At 47.7% G+C, this 13,612-nt stretch overlaps 1 protein-coding gene across 6 annotated transcripts in view; it reads right to left on the bottom strand.

The window, feature by feature from the left end:
* DNAH9 (dynein axonemal heavy chain 9) overlaps positions 1 to 13,612 on the bottom strand; it is a 220,124-nt gene that overhangs the window by 146,421 nt on the left and 60,091 nt on the right. For all 6 annotated transcript variants that reach the window (XM_083804841.1, XM_083804842.1, XM_083804844.1 and 3 more), the window contains 6 exons: positions 13,062 to 13,236; positions 7,855 to 8,028; positions 6,884 to 7,091; positions 3,384 to 3,549; positions 2,240 to 2,342; positions 649 to 888 (listed from right to left, as the gene is read on the bottom strand). In XM_083804841.1, the coding sequence (XP_083660967.1) occupies positions 649 to 888; positions 2,240 to 2,342; positions 3,384 to 3,549; positions 6,884 to 7,091; positions 7,855 to 8,028; positions 13,062 to 13,236 (1,066 nt within the window). The remainder of the gene's footprint in view (positions 1 to 648; positions 889 to 2,239; positions 2,343 to 3,383; positions 3,550 to 6,883; positions 7,092 to 7,854; positions 8,029 to 13,061; positions 13,237 to 13,612) is intronic.

Raw genomic sequence — 13,612 nt, 5'->3', positions numbered from 1 at the left:
TGCCTAACAGACCAGATCAGAAGGCACTGAGCCTTCATTACCTACTTTGTAAAACAAACATTAACAAGGACAGAATAAATTACAAACTGGGGTTGTACAACAGGTTGGGATGATTCGAACCTCTTCATTTTGCTGCTGACAACTTTCTCCAGCTTTATTAATCAACCTTAGGCTCCAAAAGGCTCTTTGAGCCTTCACACTGCTTCAAAGTATGAGATTTCAGAGAAAAAAAAAATCTATCACTGTTAGAAGAAAACAGTTCTGAAGCCAAACAACTGAGATTGGAAACTTCTCCTTGGTGGAGAACTGGCGCTGGTGGTAATTCAGTTTCAGTAACTGACAGTTGACTTTCAACTGAGTTATTTATCATCTCTTTAAATGTCATCCATCATGCATGTGCTGAGTACCTGAACATTGAGAAAACATAAGGATGTGCCAGTACAGACTCACATACGGTACCGGCCCCAGCCAGGGCAGCTGAGATAGTTACTGTTCCCCCGTCTGCATAGTCAGTAGCCCACTAAATATCCTCCACCTGCTTCAGTGCAATAAAAACACTTTCTGTAGCGGGGCAGGGCCATTAATGCCCCCACAAGTAGAACTGAGGCTTACAAAGGCAAGCCCAACTCCAGTGACAACTGCACTTACTTGGAAGATATTGGAGAAGTCTCTCAGGTTGAAAATGTAGTGGAACTTGATAGCTGTTGGCAGAAAAGTAGCAGCTACTCTCTGGTGCAGGCCCAGGGCCAGAGAGATCAGCTGCTGAGCTGACTTTTGCACAGCCCCTGAGAAATTCCCGCTCGTCAGGTGCTGCATTAAGATGGTGCTGTAGATCCTGGACAAGGCATCCTGCCCGGGGATGGAGAGGGCGAAGACACAGAAGTGACGCTGAGGAAAAGAAAGTAAGAGATGGAAAAGTCAGAGAGCTGGGCAATCACCTCTCCGTCAAAAGACACTCGGGGACTTCCTGTCCACCCAGAACAAGGCCATTTCCAGTTTTGCAGCAGATGAAAACTGGCAAGTGACTTCTTTCTTGCTCTCTGAATGAGAGATTTTCAACTGCATTTCACGGCCAGTAGGTGAGAAGTTCAGTCCATCTGATGGTCTCACCATCTGCCAGTGGAGCCTAGTCACTTCTCAAACACTGTGTTTCAGTGCTTCAAATTCAATAGACTTAACCTGAACTTGTGTTACAGCCCTACAAACCTAGCAGTAAAAGTGGTTATATTTAGCAGCCCATTTGGATTCACCTCCTCACTCTGAGCCTGCTTCCCTGAGCCTTGACTTTCCTGGCTTCATCTGATCTACCAAATACAGCCCCTGACCTCTTCCCTGGCACTAAGGCTGCGGTCGCACTTGGCATCCCAGAAAACCTCTCCCCTCCCAAAACAGGTTGGCACAGCCACGCTGCCTGTTGGAAGGTGCCATCTCCCAGAATATCCCTTATTGATGTGGGACTCATTCTCCAGAGGAGGTGCCCATTTCCAGCCATGGGATGCTTCCTATTAACACCATAGAGCAGCTAAAAAGAAAAATGGCTTGGGCTGACTCTGGTCATGAAGTTTCTCCAAAAAACTGTGATACTGCTGGAAAGGGCACTGCCCCTCTGCTTGCTGCTTGTGCCCCACAGGGGTCCACAGGAACCACTCGGTGTTTCATCTGCAGGCACAGGGCACAGCCAGGCTGCCTCCATCGGGCTCTGCCCCCTGCCACAGGCTGCCACTGACACCTCCTGCCTCAGAGAGAGGGTTAAATAACTTCAGCACTGAATATTATCAATAAGGTCAAGTCTCTCAGCTCCCAAAAATCAATACGCTTGGTCGTGTATCTTTTTTTCCATTTTTTTCTTTTCTTTTTAATGAGAATATACTGCCAGCTCCATCAGAAATTTTAGAAACCAAAAGGATTTAATGAGCTCTGCTCCAGAGGTAAATACTAGCTAATGAAGGCAAAATCTGTATGAACCAGAACACTGTCCCGAAAGTAGGTGCTAAGCTGGCAGGCAACCTGTGACTGCTTCCTCTGGTGGAGCAGCAGAACATGAGGAAAAACAAACAAGACAAAAAGGGAGCAAGTCTGCTCTCTTACCACTATGATTTATGGTCTCCCCACTGAAACATGCAATTTCTACTGATAAAACAAAAGCAGCACCTGCCACTGGTTTTCCTCTGGCTTCACGCTTAAATAACCCACTCTGAAATAAAATCAGCAACTTGCCTGACCCTGAACAGGGCTTTACCTGCAGACGTGGGTTGATAGTGAAGCTGCCAGCAGTCGGGTTCATGCACGATACATACTGCACATTTGTGATCTCCTTCAGCGACAGCTTGGTCCTGTCGTACCTTTGGGCAAAACAAAAGCAGCAGCTGGGTGACCGCTGAAGTCTGGATTGGCTTCAGTGCCGCAATGAAGCTGGAGATCCAACCCTGCACCTTGCCAAGGCAGTGTCCAGGCTTGTCCTGGGGCACACAGGAGTCCTGCTCTCTTGCTGGAAATCTTTCAGCTTCAACAACCTGTAGCTAATATTTATTAGCGGATAAGAAGCTCTGAGCAAAGCCCGCAAGTGTGTGACATCCTATGGGCGCTGCTAAGAGCGTGGGCTGAAAACCCTGACGTGCCCAGGATGGGCCACACTGCATCCTGTGTGCCACCAGCACTCTGACCTGTGCAACCAGCAGAAATGTCTCTCTGCCCCACTCCTGCTTCACCCACACCCATGGCCCCAAACTTCTGCCTGTCTCTATACCCAGGAAGTCCTGAATTTCTGCCTGTCTTCATACCACGGAAGCTTTTGGCCAAGCTCAGGTGCACGCATGTCTAAGAAGCTGGATGCTGCTGCGCCTCCCTGCCTGGTATTCCCCATGTAGGGAGATGAGAATATTCCTGTCCCTCACAGCGCTACCAGCTACCATGTAAATTGCACCCATCTCCTTCCCAAGCACCATTACTTCTTTTTCTTCAAATTACTTCTGCCTAGAAAACACTTGTTTGCTGCTGCCTGCCTGAAAACATCAGGCGTGCACAGCAGGGGCTCAGCAGGGAGGCTGCATCCCAGCAGAGGCCAGATCCACCGCCTTCCCCTGATCTCAGCGTTGCAGGGCACCGAAGCACAGCATCGTACTCCTCTTGCAGGCTCTGCATCAAGACCACAGCCCCAGAGCATGTCAGGAGCAGAGCAAAGCACCTCTCAACCAGGCTGGGAGCAAGTGAGTTGCTTTGGTGGGGAAGAGGAAATGCCCTAAGTGCGTGCCCATCAGCCTCCAACCCCAGAAAGATGCAACGGCAAAAGCAGGCCAGGAAGGGAGAACTGCACTTCAACTTCATCCCGAAGGCTGGAACTGAACAAAAAGGTCTTGCATGATGCAGCCCAAGCAGCCTCCTACCAGTGACCATAGTCCAGGTGCTGCCTGATGAGTGTATGGGGCTGCACCGTCCCGTAAGCATCCACTTCTGGCATGTTCATGTCATCGATGAAATAGATGAGCTTCTTTGTACCCGGAGGGCCATAATTTCTGCCAGCCTTTTTATCCAGAGGCTTCTCAAGCACACCTGTATGGAGGCAGAGATGCAAAGTTAAACCAACAGCGGGCTCATGTCAGCACAACAAAAAAAAGGCTTCCCACCCCAGCTCCACGTTGTGCTGCGTGCAGCTGCATCAGCCCCGAGGAGCCGCGCGGTGCACAGGACGGGCAGGACTGCTCTCACAGCACAGGGGAAAGCGCCGGGCCCCCCGCAGCTGGCCCAAGGAGAGCTGGTTGCTGCTTTTTTGGGAGGAACAGTTGGTCTTGGCACAGGATGCTGTTCACCAGCAGGACAGTGGCTGCCCCCGAGCTGCATCTGGAGAGTGGCTGGGAGCCCTGCACAGGGCAGGCTTTTTGGTCCAAATAGACCCAAACCAGAAAGTTATATTCCTTATTTCAAACTAAATATGGCAAGCTAATAGTCTGCTGCAAAAGGGATCTACTTCAGACCAAACAAAAGCAAGACTGAGCCTCAGAATCCCTTCTGCATCATTTTTTAAACTAAATCTTACTGTCTGGGCTTATTCTGACCTATATCATGCCACTGGTTTTGTGAAGGTAGATGCATTTTCCCTCATTTAGGCAAAAGGAATCCGTGATTTGGGGGGCAAATTCCTGGATATCATCAGGACAAATAAAATAATATGTTAATTTTATTAACCATGTACACACAAGTTCCCTGATGCCCGCCCGCCCGCCCCCCCCCCCCCCAAAACGCCCGAATCTCCAGATAATTTGACAAGACTAATTTCCAACATGAGCTGCCAAAATACCACCCAGTTGTCAGTAGGGTCATGCACGAGCAAGGAAAAGGATGCAAAGAAAAGTTTCTTGTTTTAAAGTTTTGGAAGATATTACTTTGTTTTAGCAGGAGGCTGAGCTTATATGTTGTAGATTATAAAACATAATGAATATTTACAACACCAGGCTGATATTTAATAAAAATCAACCGGTATTCCTGCACAGAATGTTTCATAGCTATTGATTCCAGCCTAAGCAACCTTTACTGACTGAGTAAGTGGAAAAACAAACAGAAGAAGTTATCTTCTGTTCAGATGGGATGGATTTTCTCCCATGAGCTGACTTCAAGAGCATCTTCAGTCTTGGGGGCTCATTGCTCTTCCAAAGATGGAGGCAGAATTTGTTTCATTTACACAGGGTTGTCAACAGACACATAGCAGCACGGTAAGTAGCATTTTTTGTAATTAGACAAGACCTGCAAATGTAAATGGGACTGGGAACTTTTTTATAAAACTCTCCTTGTTAAAGCTGTGTATTTAATCATGTGCAGAAGTTATTAAGGGAGATTTATATTCTGTTTTTTCAGACCATGAATTATATATATTTTAAATCACCACTTATTTTTTTTTTTTTTACTGCTTCAGTGCGTTTCAGAGAGCTTTTCTTTCCCACTACTCAAAATTCAGCTGATTTCTTGTCACAGACAGTTGCTGCACAAAGGAATGAATTGTGTTAAGAAAAATGATGAATCTTGCCTCAGTGGAGTATCTCTCCCCCTTCAATAAAACCATAATATTTGAGATTTCTGGTAGCAAGTTAAATTAAGTGTTTCAAATAAGCATTTAATTTAAATTTAATTAGTCCTTAATTAACATATAAAATCAGCCCTTTTTGAGGTTAAACAAGTATGCAGGAGATTCATCACACTGAAATGTAATTACTGTGGATCAAGTGACGTGTTCGTGAAAGTTGCATTTTAATTCGAAGCCATATCTCACAATAATAACAAAGGGTCCGCGTCTCTTCCTCGGAGATCCTGACATACTCAAATTAGCACCTGAAAGAAACAGTCACTGCAAACGGGGCTTTGCAAGTGTAATTCCTCCTGCCTGCTGCCTGTTAACTGGGGGGGGATGTTTCTTGCAATTTTCTCCAGGCAGATCTGGAACGGAAAGGATCGGAATCCCAGAAGCAAGGGAGGAAGGGTGCATGGAAGATGGGGCTGCATCTCCAGGGGGAGCGGAGGTCCAAGACCGCAAAAAGCAGTTGGAGGAGTAGACCAAGTCCAGGTAAAAGAGCTGAGAGTAGCAAACTTCAGGAGAACAACAAATGCAACAGAGTGGCTTTTGGTCAAAACACACCAAAAAATCCCCCACGCTGGCCCCAGTCCATAGCAGAGGGGATGTCTGGCTCCATTTGTCCCTATGGACACGGCTGTTTTGTAAGCCACGGGGCCCATAAGGATGGTTTGAAGCATGTACCTGCGCTGTCCCTAAAAGACCCACACTCTGCTACTCATAAATCTCTGCACCAACAGGCGCCTTGTCTAAGAAATTGTTGGCTTTAAGGTTTACCTTTTTTAAAGAGGAGAAAAAAAAAAACAACAAAACTGCTTTGTATCCATGTTTTTACAAATTTAAAGAGGTGCCTGCTGGGGGGAAAAAAAAAAAAAAGCAGCCAACTGACAAACTGCACAAAAATAGAACAAATTAACTCTAAAAAATGAGCAGTAGGGAAGCACGCCGAGCAGCATAAATCATGCTTCCCAATGCTAATCTCATAGCCATGTCTTCATCCCCAAGCAAGATGACTTGCTCCTCTCTACAGAGGACGAAAGTGCCCGTCTCAGACCATAGCTCATGGCCACAGTAAATAGGGACGCACTGCCAGGTCTGTCTGTATAAATCTCAGCACCTGCACACGCTCGCACCATCCGTACAGCAATAAATGAGCACACATTCCCCCACAGAGGCAGTCAGGTGGACAGATAGACAGCATAACCCATTTACCAACTCAAGGGCATTTCATGGAGACCCCAGATCGGGAGAAAAGAAAAGAGGGGACCAGATAGGAGAAAAGGGAGGCTACTGCCATGTCCCTGCTCAGGGCTATGAGACTGGCTAAAAGGTGAGACAGCACCAGAAGCCAGCAGCCCTGGCTTACAGCCTTGCACGTCTCCATTAGCACCATCCTCTCTGCTAATTGGGATGCAATTCCTATCATCGCACCCTGAGGATAGTTTGGATCCTAGCCAAGAATCTCACCCTATTCTGCATAGGCTTAAATTCAAGCACCTTAAAGACACACCTCAAGTCAAGTATGAGCTGTGTGCTTTGCGAAATAGCAGCAGATTTAAGCACACACTTTGGCACAACCCTGAACCAGTCATTGGCGTTCAGAATTCAAATCCGCATGTTCGAAAGCATCATCTCCCACAAAAACAGGGGCCAGTGAGCTCAGGGTTTCACACCGTCAGCAGAGAGCACACAAACCACACAGGCAGCACACCTACGGGTTCCTCTTCAAGCGCCACAGTGAGTGCCCCACTTCAAACCCCACTGGAATCCCGGGAATTGGGTGCCCTGCCAGGCAGAAATCCCATGTCCCAGCCGTTGCCTCACCTTGCAGCATGGCAGAGGTGGTGTAGTAGTTGAACGGGACCTTCTTTACCACGTACGCATCCGTGTCCAGAGAGGAGAGCTTGTCCCCCACCAGCACAGACTTCCCCGTGCCCGCATTGCCCACCAGCATCACGGGGCGCTGGCGCTCCAGGAGCCTGTCCATGAAGTACCGCAGCCGGACCGTCTCAGTAGTGGGCACCAGGCAAGCCTGAGAGGGGAATAACAAGAAAGTGAGTGATTCCCTTCACTGCCACAATCCCACAGCCATGTTCTGGGGAGAAGAAAAATTGGGAAAGCCAGGAATGGGTGAGGAGACCCCTGCTTCTAGATCTCACTGGGAAGGGGAATGATAAGCTGCTGCCAGCCGTTACAATTAAACTGTCTGCAGAGATGAAACCTTGACAGCTGGATGCTGGCAGCAGCATCTGGATCTCCCCACAAACAGACATTTTGCTAAAATGGTAACAATTTTTTTCAAGTCATCTGTTCCCATTGGCACTTCTAAAAGGAAGGAAAAGCGTAGCTGGCAAACACAATTTCCTACCTGCAGAAACTCTCTTTTTTCGGCCCAACCATTAAAAACATCCCTATTTTCAGGTTGGCACAGAATGACGACATGGCGTGCTGGGGGCTTTGTCACTACGTTGTGTCACATCCCACTTCTTTCTGTGGGCCACACTCCTTGGCCAAATCCACCCCTCTGCCTGCACCCTGGCGCCCGCTCCTGGGTCATCGAGGTGGATCTGAGCCTGCCCCTGATGTACATTGGTCATAACTGAAAGGCCAGTGGAACACTACTCTTCACAGCCGAAGCACAGCAAAGGAAACTGGATAATTTAGTTGTACCTCATGCAGAAAGCCATCCTTATTAAGAAATGCTTGACCTTTCATCATACTTCATCAGAACGCCCGCTTACAATCACTAAAATGCATTAATTCCTCCCTGACAAAGCCACACACGGCTCACAAACCTGTAATGGCATTTCTGGATCAAATTCAAACTGGGGAATCAGTTTAGACCAAGGCTCAAACTTCTTTGTTTCGGGATCAACGTAAAAGTCGAAGACTGTTCCCTGAGAGGGAAACTTAATAGTCTTGAATTCTGCCACCCACCACTTGCTGAACTCCACTCTGTAGTCCACAAGCTGCAAAACAAGAGGGAAAGAAAATATGTTAATCTCGAGAAATTCATCAGTGATGGAGAATGTAATCTTGTCTGAGTCTACCAAAGGGGGACTGGTCCTTAAAATATATTCCACAGTATAACGATCTTACTCTTTTTCCTATTCTTAAGCCTAATTTTTCATTTTCTCCACTTCTTCTCATCACTCCTTTTTACTCACCCAAATAATTCATCCTCTGTGTTGATCACTCTTGGTATGTCTGAGATTAAATGGATGGATCAATTTGAAAAAGAGAAATACGTGCCTGTGACTAAACAGACCACTTGATTGATTCTTGGTGCCTGCTTCTTCCAACAGACAAGGACACAACATCCGTCTACATCTGTGGTCATGGTTAGTCAAAGCATGCATACTAAAGCCTTTCCTCATAAATCATGTCAGTCTGTTAATACTTAGTTGTTGTCTTCTGGCCTCTTTTCAAGCTATAGCGTTCTGGAGAAGCAGAATTGTACCACTACACAAAAACACCGGAGAGGGACCAGGCCCCTTCAGCCCTGCTGCATTTCTGCCGCACTGCCCTGGAAACATCTGCTGTCTCGGCTTTCCCCACTACGTCTTTCTACGCATGGAGATTTTGGAGCATCTGAAATTTTGCAAGAGTTGGGATGATGCTTTTGCTTTTGACACTGGTTCAGGATTTGCAAGATGTGCTTAGCTTCCCCTTCTGTTACTGATCTCCTGTATGATACTGGGCAAGTCCCCATAAAACAGTGGGTATTTCAGCATTCTGCCCTGGGGAGAAGCAGGCAGGGGAAGGAATAGAAAGTTGCTGTTAAAACGATATCTGTGAAATACTGGATGCAAAATTTAGCTAGTTTTAACAGTCGCCCTGGGGCATCTATGGGACTCTCCTCCCCACAGCCATGCGATGTGCTTTTCCAGGACAGAAACCCAGCTGGGACTGCCAACACGCTGCCTGTAGACTGATAAGCCTCCATCAGGAAACACAGGTTTGAAATGAGCTGAACATCCACTGTAAAGTCCCCTGAGCTACCATCCACCAAAAAAACCCAGAGGATGTTTAAAAACAGGTTATTAGTATCCCTGATTTTGCAGCCTCGTGCTATTCAGAGAGGTAGAATAACTGTAATTCTCCATTCTCCTGTTGTTCTAACTCTTCAGCGCCAGTTGCAGAGCAGGCTTCAGCAGAGGGACGTGCCTCAGTGCTAAAAGCCTTCTCACGAGGATGCCCTTGCCCCTGCACATCCAAACTGCCTGCAGCTGCACTGAGCTGCGCTGCCTGCCTTCCCTCACCGAGCAGCTTGGTGGAGATGCTCCAGCCCAGCTCCTTTGCCAGAACAGTCTTCAGATCAAACTGCTTCCTTAATAAAAACCCTATATGGATTTCCACTAATTCCAGAGCCTTGAAATGGCAAATCTATCATCTGTTTTTACACGGAGGCTCCGCTACCCACCAACAAGCGCGGGGTAGCGGGAAGCCTTCCAGACTCTTTATCCTGACATTTCAGCAGCAAAAGGTCAACACGAAGGGCACCTTCAATGGAGAGCAATAAACAGATTTTATATTGGATCATTTTTCATCAGGCTTCCCTTCATTCGGACTGCTGTAGCCTTACACTCTCAGCTCTGACATTTACAGAGCATCAAAAGCAGCGCTGCATAGCCCAACCTCCAAGCCAAATCTCCCGGAGGGATGCAGTGCCTGTGCACAGCTCCTCCTGCAACCCGCACAAAGGATGCAAGAGTGTGCTGCTTGATGGCCCACCAGGCCCTGGCAGTGCAGAAACATCTGCAAACCATGCTGGGCCACACAGAGCGATGCCAGAGACCGACCCCGGGATGCAAAAGAGCTAGACTGTGGGGAACATGGCACCCATCTGCCACACAACTGCGCTCCCACCAGCTTGCTGAAGGAACCTTAAGCTCCTCTGATTAGGCAGCAGTTGCACTGCTGCAGCAAGCAAAAGCAGTGCTTCCAGGCTTTGCTGTTTTCTTTTTAATCACTCTGCACTGACAACACTGAGGCTGATTATTTCCCACCTGGCACATGGGAAATGGAGGGGTCAAGTCCTCCACAAGGACTGGGAAAGCTGGGCTCTCACAGCCATCAAGAGAACTTGAAGGGTCCAGGTAGGCACCAAGTCTAGCTCGGGCTGTGCTGCTTTTCATTTTTGGAAGCATCTGTTCCTTGCTATGAAGCAAATGTGAGCAGTCCAGCAGGTGTTTCTGGCCACTGGTGAGGCACGTGGAAAAAATACAAAGAGACCCTGTGAGAGCACTTGAGCAACATCTGCAAATGGCAAGGCCTCTGCCCAAGCTGGGGTACGAGCTTTGGTGTCAGGTCCTTCCAGGGACCTCCTGCATAGTCCAGGCAAAACAGGGGCCCGCTGAAGATCAGAACTGCACCTCTGAGCCCTCAGTAGCAGTCCCCCAGCACTGGGCAGACCCCCACATCAGGATAACGTGCTTTAGACGTGGGGATGAGGTGTTCTTTGATGAGAAGATGCAATCACTAGACAGATTCCCAGCAGGGACTGGACAGACCCACAGTGAGCAGCTCGAGCAGATGCCCAACATACCTCTAGACACAGGCTTTGCAACTGCTCACATTGATCCCTGTGCCACTTGCTGACAACCTGGCACTCAAAGTCCAGGACTTCAGGTACCATGTGCGCTCTTAGACCCTTCTTTAAGTGTCTCAGGTTTCTCCTGCCTGCCTCTGAACCAGTGACTTTCAAATTCTCCAGCTTACAAAGCCATCCACCTGGAGGCAGCAAGGCCAGCAGAGGATGCAAAACCATCACTGAAGCATGGGCACAACACTGTGGAACAGAGCCAGAGGTGGCCCCAACACCAGCAGTGTCACAGTGGTGCTCGGACATGCAGCCCACCGTCATCTTGTCTGTTATTCCTGGTAACAGTGGGGAGCTGTAAAAAACAGCAGCTTTTCCAATTCCTTGGAAATCAAGAGACAGCCAGACTGCACCAAGCTGAGCCACGCAGCTGGGAAATGGGGCAGAACAGGGAGCCAGGGTGAAAATAAATCCCCCTTCATCCTTCCCTGCTTCCCCAGGGCAAGTCTACAGAGGATCTCATGGTCTCCCCCTGTACTCGGCTCTGGTGAGGCCGCTCCTCGAGTACTGTGTTCAGTTTTGGGCCCCTCGCTACAAGAAGGACATGGAGGTGCTTGAGAGAGTCCAGAGAAGGGCAACGAAGCTGGTGAGGGGTCTGGAGAACAAGTCTTACGAGGAGCAGCTGAGGGAGCTGTGGTTGTTTAGCCTGGAGAAGAGGAGGCTCAGGGGAGACCTCATCGCTCTCTATAGGTACCTTAAAGGAGGCTGTAGCGAGGTGGGGACTGGTCTATTCTCCCACGTGCCTGGTGACAGGACGAGGGGAAATGGGCTAAAGTTGCGCCAGGGGAGGTTTAGGTTGGATGTTAGGAAGAACTTCTTTACTGAAAGGGTTGTTAGGCATTGGAATGGGCTGCCCAGGGAGGTGGTGGAGTCACCATCCCTGGAGGTCTTTAAAAGACGTTTAGATGTAGCCCTTAGTGATATGGTTTAGTGTAGGACTTGTTAGTGTTAGGGCTGAGGTTGGACTAGATGATCTTGGAGGTCTCTTCCAACCTAGACAATTCTGTGATTCTATGTTCCCATACGAAAGCCTCCACCAAAGCAGCTGTGCTCCAGCTCAGCAGGAAACGTCTGTGCTTGTCCCACTTTTTGAGCAACAGTGTCTGACGAGGGGCTGAAAATGTGCAGTATTAAACACTGACCTTGAGAAAACTCAGTCTTATAACAATACCACCACTGAAGGGATCACACCCACCCTGTCTAAAGCAAGCTGATGGATTTGGAGGCTGACAGCTGTGATTAATGCATAGGATAGATGTACTGCGGGAAGCAGCATGGAAAGCAGTGCCCTGTCTTCCTCCGCCTCTCAGACACCAGTGTACTTTGAATGTCAAAGACTGGTGATCCATGGCCTGATTAACCCTCCTGCCCCAGGGAGATCTTGGCCTCTAGGTTGTGTCCTCAAGCACTGTAACCCTGGGTGAGGGACATCAGTCCCTCAGTAGCTTGACTGAGCCCAGCAGCTCACACCAGAACACACCAAAGAGCCGGCTGCCCTGAGGGAGCTCACGGTGAGTGCCTGCAAACATCAACCCCAACCTCCGCGAACTGGCTGTGCAGCTACTTTTCTGCATTAAAGTGGGACAAGGGAGACAAGAGGTCCTGACAAAGGTCAGAAGAGCCTTGGCCAGACCCTGAGGGACTCACACCCTCTGAAGAGGGACTCTTTTTCACTTTTTGTGTATGATTTTCACAGATGCTCAACAGCCATATAACACTTCTGGCCAGATTGAAGACTTCAGCACCCAAAGGGCACCAAACTTTTGAGCTTCTCTGACAGCCCCACAGGCTCTCCAGGATGCTCCAAGCAAAGAGTACCTCAAAGGGCAGAGCTGCTGTCTACTTCCACTTAAACGGACACCTGTAATCCCCATCCTGCCCCACTGACCACATCTCTTTCTTACATGCTTTTATCACAAATTGAGGACAACTGATTCCTGATGTAAACCTATTTTTAATAAAAGCCAGTGGTGGCAAAGCACCATCTGGTTTGTGTTGCACAATGAAATGCCTATCTGCACAATCTGATGATCAAGACTGCCCCGCTGATATATTCATCTGATAAATCAGCCTTAATTTGATCACATTATACATATCCACATGCCTCTATAAATTAACTTCATGTTTCTCCCCAGTGAAACACGTCTACATAAGCAAACAACCCTCCGCCTTTATCGCTTGACCCCTTGGCCTTTCTGCTCTGGTGCTACACCTCAGATAATGAGGTCTTCTGCAAACTGAATCGTTGCATTCAGGTTTCTAGTTGATTATCATCTACATGCAAGCCCCAGGAAACCAGCATTACTGACAAAGCACATTTTGGAAAGTACTAAAAAGAAAGAAAGAAAAAAAAAAAGAAGCCTGTTTAGAAGATTGCTGAAGCAGCAGCTTCCTTCTTACCTGGTCTTGAAACATTGATCCACCAAAGGCCCAGACAGCAGCAAAGACAAAGTAAAGTTCATACAGCTCCTTGGGACAGTCAGGAGGTGTGTTCTCCTCTGTCAGAAGGCATTCAAGGAGGTAGCACAACATCTGAACCATGCTCTGCTCAGGAATGGGAATAATCTTCTTAAACCTAAAGGAAGGAAATTGAAAGCACAGGAAATGTAATTGGGTCCAGATATACAGTCACTTACAACACAGGAAGTCAAGTCTAGAAAATCTTTTTTGGAATATTAGCATTTTACTTTTCTTCAGTGTGTGTCTTATTCAGGGGTACAGAAATAAAGAGAACACTCATTCTCTTCCTTGGACCTGCTGGCACTGGCACATATACAAGTAATAACAGTAATCAGAAGTTTCAAGCATTTTAAAACTTTGATCCTCTTGAAAGAAGTAAAATGGAAGACTTGCTAAAGGCAATGATTTCCTGTGAACCCAACAAGTTCAAAAGTGGTCAAATAGAGGAGTAATAAAATAAACCCTTTCATCTTGCCATTTTACATTCATTT

The sequence above is a fragment of the Anser anser genome (assembly GCF_964211835.1).
Source record: "Anser anser genome assembly, chromosome: 19".
In the NCBI taxonomy this organism is placed as follows: Eukaryota; Metazoa; Chordata; class Aves; order Anseriformes; family Anatidae; genus Anser; species Anser anser.
Note: the sequence above shows the minus strand (reverse complement) of the source record. Positions and strands in the feature narration are given on the sequence as shown.